The sequence below is a fragment of the Leucoraja erinacea genome, chromosome 40 (genome assembly GCF_028641065.1).
Source record: "Leucoraja erinacea ecotype New England chromosome 40, Leri_hhj_1, whole genome shotgun sequence".
In the NCBI taxonomy this organism is placed as follows: domain Eukaryota; kingdom Metazoa; phylum Chordata; class Chondrichthyes; order Rajiformes; family Rajidae; genus Leucoraja; species Leucoraja erinaceus.
The window spans coordinates 3,030,231-3,047,447 of NC_073416.1; the positions used below are offsets into that span (position 1 = coordinate 3,030,231).

At 47.8% G+C, this 17,217-nt stretch overlaps 2 protein-coding genes across 3 annotated transcripts in view; one reads left to right on the forward strand and one right to left on the reverse strand.

The window, feature by feature from the left end:
* Nucleotides 1–1,708: 1,708 nt before the first annotated feature.
* On the reverse strand, nt 1,709–10,010 carry LOC129714776 (HIG1 domain family member 1C-like). 2 transcript variants are annotated; one of them, XM_055664612.1, is made up of 4 exons: nt 6,887–7,128; nt 4,454–4,556; nt 2,960–3,091; nt 1,709–1,927 (listed from the first exon to the last, which is right to left on the reverse strand). In XM_055664612.1, exons 2-4 carry the CDS (start codon nt 4,548–4,550, stop codon nt 1,875–1,877), a joined length of 282 nt encoding a protein of 93 aa, XP_055520587.1. In that variant the 5' UTR covers nt 4,551–4,556; nt 6,887–7,128; the 3' UTR covers nt 1,709–1,874. The 2 variants fall into 2 exon arrangements, with proteins under 2 accessions (XP_055520587.1, XP_055520588.1); XM_055664613.1 differs by lacking the exons at nt 4,454–4,556; nt 6,887–7,128 and adding an exon at nt 8,670–10,010.
* A 302-nt stretch (nt 10,011–10,312) lies between these two features.
* The window catches only part of LOC129714775 (cysteine sulfinic acid decarboxylase-like), a 28,194-nt gene continuing 21,289 nt past the window's right edge, over nt 10,313–17,217 (forward strand). Inside the window, 5 exon segments of the mRNA XM_055664611.1 lie at nt 10,313–10,481; nt 13,012–13,088; nt 13,090–13,170; nt 14,238–14,364; nt 16,301–16,391. Of these exon segments, the coding sequence (XP_055520586.1) occupies nt 10,442–10,481; nt 13,012–13,088; nt 13,090–13,170; nt 14,238–14,364; nt 16,301–16,391 (416 nt within the window). The 5' untranslated portion in view covers nt 10,313–10,441.

Genomic DNA, 17,217 nt, shown 5'->3' on the forward strand with positions numbered 1-17,217 from the left:
TAAGTGTTAGTTTTACTTGATAAAGATTTTCATCACATCAAATGTGCCTTTCCGCTGTAATTTGCACTTCTCACTGCCATGTTGGTATGGATTAATTAAGTGTTTGACTGATTGAAAGGTGCAGCGTGGAAACGCCCACAGAGTCCACACTGACCATTGGTCACCATTCACACTAGTTCTCGGTGATCCCACCTTCTCATCCACACTTGGTGCCAATTTACCTACAAACCCGCATTGTGGGCGGAAACCTAAGCACCTGGGGAAGACTCGCACAGTCAAGAGGGAAAACATGCAAACTCCACACAGACAGCCCCTGCGATTAGGATCGAACCAGAGTCTGGCGGTGTGTGGCATCACCTCTATAAACTGCTCTGGAGTCTTTCTCTGAAATTCATTCCCAATTAGGGAGAATCCCAATTTTCCGTGTTAGCTTGCTCTGAAACCGAGGTTGGCACCACTACATCTGTGTGAGCTCCAGAATGGCATTTTGTTTCGGTGACTGGAATTGGACGTGTTTGTCCTGGTCCTGTCTGAACAGGTCAATGTAACGTTTAAACATGACATTTCACACCTGGTTGTGTGTGCTGACTCATGATGTTCACTTTAATAGTGCTGGGAGTGATGCATGGTGACCTTTTGTTCATGTATACCCATTGTTAAAGATGATGATGGATGAGAACCATTTCAAGTCTCTGTTCTATGTCCTGTTGAATTGTTTATTTGGATTGGTGTCAAATAACTTTGTTGACTCAAAGATTAATACAGGCCCTTCAGCCAGTCCCACCCGCCCATATCCCTCTAAACCTTTCTTATCCACGTGCCTGTCCCAATGTATTTTAGATGCTGTTATAGTACCTGTCTTAACTACCCCACCTGGTCATTTGTTCCATATACCCACCTGTGGAAAAAGTTGCCCCTCAAGTACACAGTGGATGGCAGGGCTCTGGGGAGGGATGTGGGAGAGCAGGTACTTAGCTCCTTGAAAGTGGCATCACAGGTAGATAAGGCAGCTTTTGGTATATTGGCCTCTGTACGTTTAGTTTAGAGATGCAGTGTGGAAACCGGCACGCCGGCCAGCGATTCCTGCTCATTAACACCATCCTAGACACACTAGGGACAATTTACACATACACCAAGCCAATTTACTTACAAACCTGCACGTCTTTGGAATGTGGGGGGAAAACGGAAGATCTTGGAGAAAACCCACGGGGAAAACGTACAAACCGCACCCATAGTCGGGATCGAACCCGGATCTCCGGTGCTGTAAGGCAGCAACTCTACCGCTGTGCCACCTACGTTTTGAGCATAGAAGTGGGGATGTCATGCTACAGTTATATAAGAGTTAGTAAGGCCAACATTAATGAAGAGGGATACACTGAAGTGGGTCCTGACAAAACAGCATTAACCAAGGGAGAGGAAGCCACGTGCATGGAACATCCTAGAGTCATGTACAAAACCCCGCAGGGGCTGAGTGGAAAACTTGGAGCAACTGGTTATATCAGCAGGAAGAGCTCTGTATGAGGAGGGAAATCAAGTTGCAGGACAGGGTGGAAGCAGTGCGATGAAGGATATTGTGCAGTATATAGAGCTGCTCTTTCCCCCTATGAAAACCTTTGATAGCACACTGATGTTTGAGCACTTCTGAGTAGTGCAATCACCAAGCACCGAGCTGCTCAATGGTCGTGGTAATAAGGTTCAAACAACTGTGTGTGGTCGTGAAGACCAGAGGAAGAAAGCTTTACTGAAAGCTTCAACTCGCTGGAAACACAGTGCACGCCAGCCCTCGCCGTGAGGTATGTGCCATGCTTCTGAAATCCACGGCAAGTCGAGGCTTGACTCCAATTCGAAAACAAGTCCTCTTTTTCCAAGGATTGCTATCCATGTCGAGGTTTCCTGAAGTAATCATTGTACATGGAGTAGACGACACCTAGAAAAGACAGAACATTTACCACTATGCTGTTACAACAGGGTATCTGGATTTAACTGCTTCTAAAAGTCCTGACTTCCAACTCCACTCTGCTCACTTGCTGAAGGACTGATAAGAGAGAGTCATGGAGTCCCTGTGTGGAAACTGACCCTTCCACCCACACTGGCCAACATGTCCCACCTACGGTACACAAAAAAGCTGGAGAAACTCAGCGGGTGCAGCAGCATCTACGGAGCGAAGGAAATAGGCAACGTTTCGGGCCAAAACCCTTCTTCAGACTGATGGGGAGAAGAATGGAAAAAGGAGGAGGAGCCTGAAGGCTGGGGGATGGGAGGAGACAGCAGGAGGGCTGAGGAAGGGGAGGAGACAGCAAGGACTAACAAAATTGGGAGAATTTAATGTTCATGCCCCCAGGATGCAGACTCCCCAAGCGGAATATGAGGTGCTGTTCCTCCAATTTCCGGTGTTGCTCGCTCTGGCCGTGGAGGAGACCCAGAATAGTATAGTGTCCTACCTGCCCGTGCATCTCTTGCGAAAAAGGATGGGTGGCCTATTTGGTCGGGACCCTTCGGATTCTGCAGAGATGTCTGACCTGCTGAGTTACTCCAGTTCTTTGTGTCTACCGCTAAGTGATAGGTGGATACAGGTGAGATGGCAGATGGGTAGAGATGAAAATGAGACAAAAAGGTGACAGAAAAGAGAAAGGAGTGAAGTGTGAATTCTTGGGGAGGGACATAAAACATAGACATTGTGTCTATCTTCGGTATATACCAGCATCTTTCTACACATTTTGTTTGCTCCACTTGTCACCAGCCAGGCTTTTCCCCACCCCACCTCTCTTATCCAGCTTTCTCCCCCTACTAAAATCAGTCTGAAGAAAGGTTCTGACCCGAAATATCGCCGACCCACGTCCTCCAGATATGCTGCCCGACCCGCTGAGTTACTTCAGCGCTTTGTGTTTTACCCGTTGAGTACTGGTGGAGAACTCTGTGGCAGCCCGAGGAATGGGATCATTGAATACTCATCTCTTACCCAACGTAATCGCTCCCACCACAAAGCCTTGACCAGCCACTCTCATGTGGATGAGATGTACCGACAGCTTCTGTTCTGTTTTGCGCAGTCTTTGTAAACCCAGCACCACAACAGCAAGACATCCGGCGATACCTGGCTCGAGGAAAACCACAGGGCATCAAAAAACTTGGATTCGCCATTCGAGATGAGAAGAACTTTTTTCACAGAGAGAGTAGTGAATCTCTGGAACTCTCTGCCACAGAGGGTAGTTGAGGCCAGTTCATTGGCTATATTTAAGAGGGAGTTAGATGTGGCCCTTGTGGCTAAGGGGATCAGAGGGTATGGAGAGAAGGCAGGTACAGGATACTGAGTTGGATGATCAGCCATGATCATATTGAATGGCGGTGCAGGCTCGAAGGGCCGAATGGCCTACTCCTGCACCTAATTTCTATGTTTCTATGTTTCTATGATGGATGCAAGGGAGTATTATGTCATGCCCGTCCGGCTCCAACCCCACAACGCGCAAATAGTCGAATAGTGAGAGGCCTGCACGTAGAGTGGATGCGGAGAGGATGTTTCCACCAGTGGGAGAGTCCAGGACCAGAGGTCGCAGCCTCACAATAAAAGGTCGTACCCTGAGAAAGGAAACGAGTGGGAATTTCTTTAGTCAGAAGGTGGTGAATCTATGGAATTCACTGCCTCAGATGGCTGTGGATAACCAAGTCAATGGCTATTTTTAAGATGGATATTGACAGATTCTTAGAAACATAGAAAATAGGTGCAGGAGTAGGCCATTCGGCCCTTCGAGCCTGCACCGCCATTCAATATGATCATGGCTGATTAGTACGGGTGTCGGGTTATAGGGAGAAGGCAGGAGAATGGGGTTGAGAGGGAGAGACAGATCAGCCATGAATGAATGGTGGAGTAGACGATGGGCCGAATGGCATAATTCTGTTCCTAGAACTAACAATCCTGAGAGACCTCCCATAGCAGCACAACAACTGGCAGGAGACAGATTACAATTCAATATACACCCGAGCTCATGTGCAAATCTGCACTCTCAACCTAATGGCTGTAAGTCAGGTCCTTCAGAGGACCAGGTAACATGAGGACAAAGCTGAAGCTAGTGTGTGCTGAACAGCTCGTGAGCAGGAGCAAGAATGCTTCCCACAGCCCCCTCACAACCCAGTCAGTTGGATTCTCACCTCACCCCTGGGTCATACAGCGACAGACCTGTCCCCACCGGTACTGTACCCCAGTGTTACACACACACACACACACAGACCCATCCCCACAACAGCCTAGCACAGTGACAGATCTGTTCCCACAAGTATTGCACATAGTACATACAACAGTACAACATCGGTACAGGCCCTTCAGCCCACGATGGTTGTGCTGACTAAAATCCAATTTAATGTGATACGTTATACTCTTACCCCTTTCGCAGATGCTGCCTGCCATGTTATTTCAGTATTTTCTGTTTTTGCATGAATTAAAACCTAGATAGACTCATACCTATTGGAATGAACGGTGACTCTTTTGACTTTCTCAGAAGCTTGGAACCTTCGTTGTCATCCTGAGATGAGGACCAAGAATTATTTGAGGGTGGCATTGTTTCCTAAGAAAGAAAACTCAATGAAAGTGCTGAAATTGCCTACATAAGCCATGGACAGAAAGGGTCATTAGGTTTATCCACTAATTATAAGGTCATAAGTGATAGGGGCAGAATTAGGCCATTCGGCCCATCAAGTCAGCTCCGCCATTCAATCATGGCTGATCTATCTCTCCCTCCCTCCTGCCTTCCCCCCATAACCCCTGACACCCGTACTTATCAAGTGACACCCGTACTCTCTCTCTGACTTAAAAATATCCATTGACTTGGCAATGAATTCCACAGATTCACCACCTTCTGACTAAAGAAATTCCTCCTCATCTCCTTCCTAAAGGAACGTCCTTTAATTCTGGGGCTATGCCCTCTGGTCCTAGACTCTCCCACTAGTGGAAACATCCTCTCCACATCCACTCTATTTAAGCCTTTCATTGTACGGTAAGTTTCAATGAGGTCCCCCCTCATTCTTCTAAACTCCAGCGAGTACAGGCCCAGTGCCGTCAAACACACTGAAATCCACGACAAGGAAGCAAATCACGTCAGGGAAAATATGCAATCTGAACAGTTGCAGAGAGATTGCTGGGTTTTGACATTAATCCATCCACACAGTTACAATCATGTCCCAGAAAGGAACAGTCCATGAAGCAAACCCTCGTTATAATGGTACACCACTAGTCACAGACTTCCGATCACGTAGACATCATCTGTCACTGAGCATACAGATACAGGCAACCCTGGATCATGTAAGACTGGATGTACAAAATCTAGCTTGAAAAAAACTCTCCCAAACTCTAAACTCTTTAACAGGAAACAATGCAGAGATCACCCACATAAAAAAAACAAATGCCAAACCACCTCTTGTTAACACACTCTTTCTTTGATTAAACATCACTCATTAGATACACAACTGATACCATAAGATAGGTGTTTGGGATGTGTGGCAGGGAACAACCGAGACACTATAACAACATTAATACAGGGGAAACAAGATTAATAGAAACATGGACAATAGGTGCAGGAGTAGAGGCCATTCGGCCCTTCGAGCCTGCACCGCCATTCAATGTGGTCATGGCTGATCATCCAACTCAGTATCCCATCCCAGCCTTCTCTCCATATCCCCTGATCCCTTTAGCCACAAGGGCCACATCTAACTCCCTCTTAAATATAGCCAATGAACTGTGTGGCCTCAACTACCTTCTGTGGCAGAGCATTCCACAGATTCACCACTCTCTGTGTGTGAAAAAAATGTTTTTCTCATCTCGGTCCTAAAAGATTTCCCCCTTATCCTTAAACTGTGTGACCCCTTGTCCTGGACTTCCCCAACATCGGGAACAATCTTCCTGCATCTAGCCTGTCCAACCCCTTAAGAATGTTGGTTACACAAAAAAACTGGAGAAACTCAGCGGGTGCAGCAGCATCTATGGAGCGAAGGAAATAGGCAATGTTTCGGGCTGAAACCCTTCTTCAGACCCGAAATCTTGAAGGAAATAGGCAACGTTTCGGGACGAAACCCTTCCGGGTTTCGGCCCGAAACTTTGCCTATTTCCTTCGCTCCATAGATGCTGCTGCACCCGCTGAGTTTCTCCAGTTTTTTTTGTGTAACCTTCGATTCTCCAGCATCTGCAGTTCCCTCTTAAACCCTTAAGAATGTTGTAAGTTTCTATATTAAAAATTAGATTAGATTAGATTAGACTTTATTAATCCCCTTATTCAGGAGAAATTCAGATGTCTTTGCATCTTTCTTTGATTTAACGCAGCAACCAAACCTTATGAAGGCAAATTATAGAAGGGAAACGTATGAGAAGACGAGAAGAACTTTTTTCACGCAGAGAGTGGTGAATCTCTGGAACTCTCTGCCACAGAGGGTAGTTGAGGCCAGTTCATTGGCTATATTTAAGAGGGAGTTAGATGTGGCCCTTGTGGCTAAGGGGATCAGAGGGTATGGAGAGAAGGTAGGTACGGGATACTGAGTTGGATGATCAGCCATGATCATATTGAATGGCGAATGGTGCAGGCTCGAAGGGCCGAATGGCCTCTACTCCTGCACCTAATTTCTATGTTCTATGTTTCTATGTATTGAAGACGATGAGACTGTTGGAGCAGGGAATGGAACTGGATAAACTATGTAACCCTTTCTGGCTTAAGCCCTCCCTTCACCACCTCCAGTTTAAATTCCATTTGGAATATTTTGGGAGGACCAAGAAACCAAGAACCAAGAGTGGAGTTCAGGGCACAGACAGGTATGTCGCTGGGGTGGGGCGGGAGATGAAGGGAGCCTGTATGTTAAGAGAATATAAATTGATATACTAATGAAGGATCATAAAGTAAACCGCTCCAACATTTGATGCTGACGAGAGGCCTCCGTGATGCGCTGCCGCTGCCGCCGCCGCCGCCGCTTTCTCCCAGAGCTGCTGCCGCCGCCGGGGCCCTGGTCTGGGGCTGGAGCTGGAGCTGGAGCCGGGTTGGGGGTTGGGGCCTTCGCTAGGCCTCTCTCCCTCCCGCCTCACCCCCGTTGCTACGATACCATTCAGGGGGCGTCAACAGCACCGGTCATCGATTGAATGGGACACAGTTTCCTCTCACATCTCATCTCATCTCATCCACCCTCACCCCTCACACTGTGTACATCATCGGGAGCGCCCGGAGAAAGCCCACGCGGCTCACGGGGAGAACATACAAACTCCGTACAGACTGTACCCGTGGTCGGGATCGAACCCGGGTCTCTGGCGCTGAGAGGCAGCAACTCTACCCGCTGCCCAATGTGTACATATACATAAGAGTCACAGACACCATCTCTTTGGTCCCAAGCTGCACATCCCGATTTCCAGCACTCAGGCAGTGGGATACTGGTGGATAAATGCTTGGGAATCCCACCAATACTGTCTCCACTGTTAGACTGCACTGCACATGGAGTCCAGTGATGGAATTGAGCAGGCAGCTGGCAATTATATTCTGGGACTTACCTGGGAATGACTGAAAGTCTCCACTGACTGCAGTCAGTAAGGGTCTGTGCATTAATGGGGCCTGTGTCCATACTCTGTGACACTATGCCTGAACACAGCAATACTTTGTTTTGCCATTCAGTTTAAAACTTTGTCGGTTTATTTTCTTCAGTGTCTATTCAGAGAAGTCTTTTCAGTGCTAAAACCTTCAGGGCCTGAAAAGCCTTCAAAGGTCATCGGCTAACAAAAAAATCCTTTGTGTTATGTGGGTGTGGGGTTGTTGGCAAGGCTGGTGTAAGTTGTTCTTTCCTGCTTGCACCATCAGGGATCTAATGTCAAGTGAACCTTCACGAGTCGACTGTCAGAACTTTCTTCCCAAGGTGGAGATGTCAAAGACTACAGCACATAGCTTCAAGGTGAGAGTTTAAAGGAATTGTGCAAAGCAAGTATTTTACAAAGGTAGGTACCTGAAACGCGTTGCCTAGGGTGGTGGTGTAAGCAAATACGACAGGAGCATTTAGTTCAGTTTGGTTTATTGTCACGTGTACCGAGGTACAGTGAAAAGCTTTTGTTGCGTGCTAACCAGTCAGCGGAAAGACAACACATGATTACAATCGATCCGTCCACAGTGCACAGATACATGATAAGGGAATAACGTTTAGTGCAAGGTAAAGCCAGCAAAGTCCAATCAAGGATAGTCCGAGGGTCACCAATGAGGTAGATAGTAGTTCAGCACTGCTCTCTGGTTTGTGGTAGGATGATTCAGTTCCTGATAACAGCTGGGAAGAAACTGTCCCTGAATCTGGAGGTGTGCGTTTTCACACTTCTGTGCCTTTTGCCCGATGGGAGAGGGGAGAAGAGGGAGTGGCCGGGGGTGAGACTGGTCCTTGATTACGCTGCTGGCCTTGCCGAGGCAGCGTGAGGTGTAGATGGAGTCGATGGTCAAAGAGGGTTTCTGATAGGCACAGGGATATGCAGGGAATGGAGGGATACGGATCACGTACAGGCAGAGATTAGTTAAACTTGGCATCATGTTCAGCATGGACATTTAGTTTTAGTTTAGTTTAGTTTAGGGATACAGCACGGAAAGAGGCCCTTTGGCCCACCGAGTCCGCACCGACCAGCGATCCCCGCACACTAACACTACCCTACAAACAATTTTTTAACATTTACACCAAACCTGTAAGTCTTTGGATAGTGAGAGGAAACCGAAGATCTCGGAGAAAATCCACGCAGGTCACGGGGAGAGCGTAGAAACTCCATACAGACATGCACTCGTAGCAGGATCGAATATGGGTCTCTGGCGCTGCAAGGTAATAGTTCTACTGCTACGCCACCATATCGCCCACATTGTGGGCTGAAAAATCTATTCCTGTGCTGTTCCTATGTAACAGCTGACGTCCATGGTGCAAGCTTATTTCACAATTCTGTTCATTACGTATAGTGGGTATATCTGAATAGTACAGGCACATGTGATAAAGGTTCTTTGTGATGATTGGCCTTTCATGCAGGAAAAGTTATCTGTTTGTACAAGGCCAAATTCCACTTTGTTTGCATCTGTCAATATTGATCATTCCTGATAGTCTGCTTGTTGGGGTGATAACAATGGTGTCGTGAAAGCACCAAAAATGCTCAGCTTTCAGTTGAATGGTTCCGGATGGCAAAGCGCCGAGAGAGAGGGCAGGCACAAAATGCTGGAGTAACTCAGCGGGACAGGCAGCATCTCTGGAGAAAAGGAACAGGTGACGTTTCGGGTCAAGACCCTTCTTCAGACTGAGAGTCAGGGGAGAGGGAAACTAGAGGTATGAAAAGGTACACAAGAGCAAATGACTTAAAGTAAGTAAGTAAGTTTATTGGCCAAGTATTCACATACAAGGAATTTGACTTGGTGCTCCACCCACAAGTAACTACATGACATACAGTGACAGTTACGAATGACTCAGAAAACACTAAACATTAATAATAATAGGGTTTTCACAGACGACACAAACGAATAAACACATACAAAACAGCAAGGAGCAGTCATTGTCATGTTGCAGTTGTGTAAGATGTTGGTGAGGCCACATTTAGAGTATTGTATTCAGTTGTGGGCACCATGTTATAGGAAAGACGTTTTCAAGCTGGAAGGGTGCAGAGAAGTTTTACGAGGATGTTGCTAGGACTAGAGGGTCTGAGCTACAGGGAGAGGTTGAGTAGGCTGGGTCTCAATACCCTGGAACGCAGGAGGATGCGGTATACAAAATCATGAGAGGAATAGATGGGTAGATGCACAGAGTCTCTTGCCCAGAGTGGAGGAAATCGAGAACCAGAGGACATAGGTTTAAGGTGAAGGGAGAAAGATTCCATGGGAATCTGAACTTTTTCACGCAAAGGGTGGTGGGTGTATGGAACGAGCTGCCGGAGGAGGTATTTGAGGCTGGGACTATCGCAATGTTTAATAAACAGTTTCAGACAGGTACATGGATAGGACAGGTTTGGAGGGATATGGGGCAAACGCAGGCAGGTGGGACTAGTGTAGATGGGGCATGTTGGCCATTGTGGGCTAGTTGAGCAGAAGGGCCTGTTTCCATGCTGTATCAATGTGATTCATTTCAATCGATCTGATCTGATCCGACCCATTCTGGCCAGCAAGTCATTCTAAATAGACTACCTCCGTCAACTCATTCGAAATACACTGTTTTCGTCTCGTTAGCAATATTTGTGCTTCATTTGTTCTCGCTGGGTTAACCCAATAGGCTGGCTGACGAGGCGGGGACGGCTGCAGATTTGGAGGTGATTGGGAAAGAAACGAGGGAGGCGGGATTGTACTCGCTCTGAGCTGGCATTGACTCTCAAATTGATACGCGGATGCTCACTGGCTGGACGCGAGAGGCGCCGAACTGATTTAAAGTTATCGATAAAGCTACAAGTTAAAAAAAAATATATATATATATTTATATTTACAGTTTTAGGATGGCAACCGACCAAGAACGAAGGAGTCCAAGTAACAGTGGTAACTTTTTTTTAAAACTTATCTTCCACAGATGCATTTCTAGTTTAACTGCCAAAGTAATAACGAGTTTTGAACGATACTGGTGCACCGCAGAGAGTTATTTGCAAAGGCTTAGCATGTTTGCAGGTGGTTGGGTAGAATGGAAAGGCATGGTTAAAATGTAGACACAAAATGCTGGAGTAACTCAGCGGGTGAGGCAGCATCTATGGAGAGAAGGAATAGGCGACTTTTGGGTCGAGGCCTGTCTTCAGACCCTGCCTATCTATCTATACCTCTTCACAGATACTGCCTGACCCGCTGAGGTAGTTACTCCAGCGGTCTGGTTCATGCTTTTTGCTCTCTCGTCCCCCTCCTCGCACCACAGCGCTGCTCTGAGCTCAGTCTGTGTGGCTGCTACAGTGAACAGCTGATGCGGGGCAACGTTTCTCTGACTGTATTGCCAATGGTTTGAACCGGCCGGGTCTCTCCTCGCTGGTTGCTGGGGCCCTTGGACAGTTCATCAGAGAAGCAAGCACACGCCCAGCAGCTTAACGTTGTTGACTCTCTCTGGCTTACGATTGCCTTGCTATCTCAGACAAAAACACTTACTTTGCATGCGATTCAGACAACTTGTACCTTACACAAGTACAATCGAGCCAAACACGCAACGGGTTGGGGTTAGAAAGGAGAGAGAGAAAGAAATCCCAAAATGCAGAAATAGAGTTCTAGCCGCAAGCAAAGATGTCGGTTTTTTCCTAAAGTACAAGGGCCACAAGGTGGTAGATTGGGGCTCCACCCTTGGTCTGTTTGATAGCCTGATAACAAGTCCAGCTGTGTTCAAGAAGGAACTGCAGATGCTGTAAAATGGAAGGTACACAAAAATGCTGGAGAAACTCAGCGGGTGCAGCAGCATCTATGGAGCGAAGGAAATGGGTAACGTTTCGGGCTGAAACCCTTCTTCAGACAAGTCCAGTTGATCGTCTGATAAGTTGTTCCTGAATACGGTGGCGTGTGCTTTCAAGCTGTTGTGTCTTCTAGTTAATGGAGGAGAGGCTGATGAGGTGCAAAAGGTCCTTGATTCGGTTTAAGAAGGAACTGCAGATGCTGGGAAATCGAAGGTAGACAAAAGTGCTGGAGAAACTCAGCGGGTGAGGCAGCATCTACGGAGCGAAGGAAATGGGCAACGTTTCGGGCCGAAACCCTTGGGTTTCAATTGGCCTACAAACCCGTATGTCTTTGGAGTGTGGGAGGAAACCGGAGCACCCGGAGAAAACCCACGCAGGTCACGGGGAGAACGTGCAAACTCAGTACAGACGGCACCCGTAGTCGGGATTGAACCCGGGTCTCTGGCGCTGTGAGGCAGCAACTCTAGCGCTGTGCCAGCCCAAAATTGTTGGTGATATTTGCACCTAGGAGCTTGAAGGTCCCGACCATCTCCACTTCAGCATCATTGATGTTGATTGGGGCATGTACTTCATCTTGCCAGGGGTGGTGGTGGAGGCAGATACGATAGGGGCGTCTAAGAGGCTTTTAGAGGGGAACAGGGACAGGGAGGGATATGGATCACATGCAGGCAGACGGGAATAGTTTATCTTGGCATCGAGTTTGGCAAGTTAAGGTCCTGTACCCGTGCTGCACTGTTCAATGTTCATGAGACTGGTGCATAGAAACCATATTTGCTACTCCCCACTATCCTGCTAGATTAAATCTTGCCAACGCACTCTTGCAAATTGCAAAATTTCAACTCTGCTTAAGTGGTTGTTTGAAACTAAAAAGCAGAAGATGGATGACGACAATGTTTTGGTTCCGTTTCTCAAGTGGTTAAATATAGTTGTGCTTTGTCACGTAAGTCAAGTCAAGCCTATTCCTCACATACGCATACGAGATGTGCAGTGAAATGAAAAGTGGCAATGCTCGCGGACTTTGTGCAAAAAGACAAACAAACAACCAACCAAACTACAAACAGAATGGAACAGAATCACATATTTTTCATATTAAATATTGTGGGCAGAAGGAGAAAGGGAAAAAAACAGCAATTAAAAAAAAAAAAAAGCAGTAGAATGGTTCAGTAAAGTTAGTCCCTGGTGAGGTAGGAGTTTACAGTCCGAATGGCCTCTGGGATGATCACAATGAATGGCGGTGCTGGCTCGAAGGGCCGAATGGTCTCCTCCTGCACCTATTTTCCATGTTTCTATCTAGGTTTCTAATCCAATTAACCCTACAAACTTGTACGTCTTTGGAGTGTCGGAGGAAACCGGAGCACCCGGGGAAAACCCACGTGGTCACGGGGAGAAGGTACAAACTCCGTACAGGCAGCACCCGTAGTCAGGATCAGACTCGGGTCCCTGGCACTGCGAGGCAGCAGCTCTACCCGCTGCGCCACCGTGTGTCGCCCTGCGCAAATCCAATCAACAAGTGTCCGTCTACTCTCCTTCCTCTTCCAGTGGTTTGGAACAGAGACACAAATGCAAACTTCACACACACACACACACTGCATCTGCTGTGTTCTACCCTCCCTTCTCCCCTAAGCCTTGCCATGCTCTTTCATCAGACCTCGATGGGATGCGGAGAAAAGGCCCCGTTACTGTGGATGGAGTACTGCTGGATGGACCACTCAATGACCCGAAGAGCGGGGGAAAAGTTTGTACAAGATGCATTTCGGGTCATTCTGGAAGAAGCCATCAGAAAGGGGACGGATGTCCGTGAGCAGGTGTGAGTGGTTCCAAAGTATTTAGTTTCAAGATTCAAGAGAGTTTCTTGTCATGTGTCCCAGATAGGACAATGAAATTCTTTCTTTTGCTTCAGCCCAACAGAATTATTGTAGGCATGTTTAAGGAATTTGTATTTTGAGGTGTGGAACCACTGCTTCCTGTCTGCTCTATCCAGTCTGCTCGCTCTCCCTGTATCGCATGTGATCTAAGGTTGCATGGCAGCTCACCATGTGGAAACTTATCAAAGGCGACATGCTGGAACCGTGAGCAAAAAAACAAGGGCTGGAGGAACTTGGTGGATGAGGAAGCATCTGTGGAAGGAATGGGCGAGGTGACGTTTTGGGTCGGGACCCTTCTTCAGGCTGAAGAAGGAAAATGCATGACAAACACTTGTGCAGTTGCCTCTTGTCTGACTTTCATAGCAAAAGGATTTGAGTATAGGAGCAGGGAGGTTCTACTGCAGTTGTACAGGGTCTTGGTGAGACCACACCTGGAGTATTGCGTACAGTTTTGCTCTCCAAATCTGAGGAAGGACATTATTGCCATAGAGGGAGTGCAGAGAAAGTTCACCAGACTGATTCCTGGGATGTCAGGACTTTCATATGAAGAAAGACTGGATAGACTCTGCTTGCACTCGCTGGAATTTAGGAGATTGAGGGGGGATCTTATAGAAACTTACAAAATTCTTAAGGGGTTGGACAGGCTAGATGCAGGAAGATTGTTCCCGATGTTGGGGAAGTCCAGGACAAGGGGTCACAGCTTAAGGATAGTGGGGAAATCCTTTAGGACCGAGATGAGAAAAACATTTTTCACACAGAGAGTGGTGAATCATTGGAACTCTCTGCCACAGAAGGTAGTTGAGGCCACACAGTTCATTGGCTATATTTAAGAGGGAGTTGGATGTGGCCCTTGTGGCTAAAGGGATCAGGGGGTATGGAGAGAAGGCAGGTACGGGATACTGAGTTGAATGATCAGCCATGATCGTATTGAATGGCGGTGCAGGCTCGAAGGGCCGAATGGCCTCTACTCCTGCACCTATTGTCTATGTTTCTATGTTTGCCTCTAGGTCTGTGAGTGGAAGGAACCCGATGAGCTGCGGATGCTTCTTGACCTTGATTTGGTTGACGCTGGTGAGCCCTCTGAGAAACTGCTGGAGCGATGCCAAGATGTCATCCGATACAGCGTGAAAACGAGTAGGTGACCTTCGGCTCGGTTGTATCCGGAATGGTTCAGCGTCTGGGAGTGCGGCACGGATTTGCTTGCTTCCTCCAACTTGAGGAAACAAAGATTTAATGGACTATATCACCTTGAGTTTGTGCCATCGTACCCAATGCATTACAATAATTGCTATCATATTTAGTTTAGCTTAGAGATACAGCACAGAAACACGCCCTTCGGCCCACCAAGTCTGCGCCGACCAGCGATCCCCCCCCCAACACTATCAACTACACGCTAGAGATCATGTACAATTTTTTCTTTTAACCAAAGCCAATTAACCTACAAACCTGTACGTACATCTTTCAGTGTTGGTGGAAACGGCAGCACCCAGAGAAAACACACAGTCAGAACGTACAAACTCCGTACAGAGAGCGCTCGTAGTCAGGATCGAACCTGGGACTCTGGTGCTGTGAGGCAGCAGCTCTACTGCTGCGCCCATGTGCTGCCCCCTATATTGATGAATAGATGGGCGGTAACTGATGCTGGTTATGATTCACTGGCCCACCCATGGGTTTTTCTGAAGATGTGGCTACCGGCCTTGTAACGGGGTTGGCTTGGCTTGGCTGGACTTTGTCTGTCCTCTTACAATCACATGGAGTTGCGTTATGGAGTTCTCCAGCTCAGTGCCGGGTGGCGCAGTGGTAGAGTTGCTGCCTCACAGCGCCAGGGACCTGGGTTCCATCCTGACTATGGGTGCAGTCTGTACGGAGTTTGTACGTTCTCCCCGTGACCACGTGAGTTTTGTACGGGTGCTCTGGTTTCCCAACCCCCCCCACACACTCCAAAGGCGTACGTACAGATTTGTAAGTTCATTGGTTTTGGTAAAATGGTTAATTATCGTGTGTGTGTGTGTGTGTCCCCCCCCCCACACATGATGCGACAAATACCTACAACTAACATCACGGCCCGCTACCTACGACCTCGTGACGACCATGCTGCGAGTACGAGTCAAGGGCAAACTCGGCAGAGGTCGTGAAAGAAGGACAGGCCCTTTAGTGTGTGGTGATCCCTGGTTGGTGCGGACTTGGTGGGCTGAAGGGCCTATTTCCGCGCTGTATCTCTAAACTAAGATTTGTGGTGCTAAAATTCCCCCCTCCCCCCCGCATCCTACCAGGTGAACGCTGCCACTCAGCGGCCTGTGGGGATTGTGCACCTTCTCCCTATGACTGTCTTTTCCCCTCCGCTTTCCTCCTGCACATCTGAGATGATGCTGGAATAACCTGCTGTGAATCTCCCCAAGTATTACAGTGGTGGAATCTGGCAGAGTTGATGAGAATGAAAAGGATTCATGCAGGATGGGTGATGGGGGGGTGCAAACTTGGTGGGTCGCAGAGCGAGACTCTGCGCTCTTCATAAGTTATAGGAGCAGAATTAGGCCATTCGGATCATCACGTCTACTCCGACATTCAATCATGGCTGATCTATCTTTCCCTCTCAACCCCACTCTCCTGCCTTCTTCCCCTAACCCCTGACACCCGTTCTAATCAAGAATCTATCTATCTCTGCCTTAAAAATATCCATTGACTTGGCCTCCACTGCCGTCTGTGGCAATGAATTCCGCAGATTCACCACCCTCTGACGAAAGAAATTCCTCCTCGTCTCATTTCTAAAGGTACGTCCTTTAATTCTGAGGCTGTGCCCTCTCGTCCTAGACTCTCCCACAAGTGGAAACATCCTCTCCACATCCACTATATCCAGGCCTTTCACTAATTGGTAAGTTTCAATGAGAAACCCCCCCATCATCCTTCTGAACTGCAGAGAGTAGTTACAGCCTTGCAACTTGTAAAGTGAGGCTAAGTTAAATCCCATTGAAGCGTGTGTGGTTTGTTGAATTGACCAAGAGATGCTCTCTCTCTCTCTCTCTCTCTCTCTCTCTCTCCTGAATGCTGAATTGTACCGTTTTTCTTTCAGTTCACCCGCGATTCTACAACCAGCTGTTTGCGGGGCTGGACCATCACTCGTTGGTTGCCCGCTATATCACCGAGACACTGAACACCAGCCAGTGAGCAGCTTTTACTCATCAAACAATTCACCGAGTGTTACATGTAGCGCCATGTTAGAAATGGGAAGCATACAATGCTTTTCTTTATTTTCACTGCTTGGCAGCTTTCTGACACGGTGGCTCAGCGGGTAGAGTTGCTGCCTCACAGCGCCAGAGACCCGGGTTCCATCCCGACTACGGGCGCTGTCTGTACGTTCTCCCCGTGACGTGCGTGGGTTTTCCCCGGGTGCTCGGGTTCCCCCCCGCACTCCAAAACGCGTACAGGTTTGCAGACTGTTTAAGAAGGAACTGCAGATGCTGGAAAATCGAAGGGAGACAAAAATGCTGGAGAAACTCAGCGGGTGAGGCAGCATCGATGGAGGGAAGGAAATAGGCGACGTTTCGGAACGAAACGTCGCCTATTTCCTTCGCTCCATCGATGCTGCCTCACCCGCTGAGTTTCTCCAGCATTTTTGTCTACCCAGGTTTGCAGGCTAATTGGCTTTGGTAAAATAGTAAATTGTCCCTAGTGTGTGTAGGATGGTGTTAGTGTGTGTGGGGATCGCTAGTCGGCACGGACTCTGTGGGCCAAAGGGCCTGTTTCTGCGTTATATCTCTGATAAACAAAGTAGACTTTCATGGATCTAAGTGTCGCCTGTCCTCCATCAGACTAGATGGCGAAGGGGTCCAGTCTGCCCATTTGTTTATCGGATTGATTCCATGTCAGCGTAGTTGGATGATCAGCCATGGCCATATTGAATGGCGGTGCAGGCTCGAAGGGCCGAATGGCCTCTACTCCTGCACCTATTGTCTATATTCCTATGTCGGCTGTGTGTGACACTGAGAG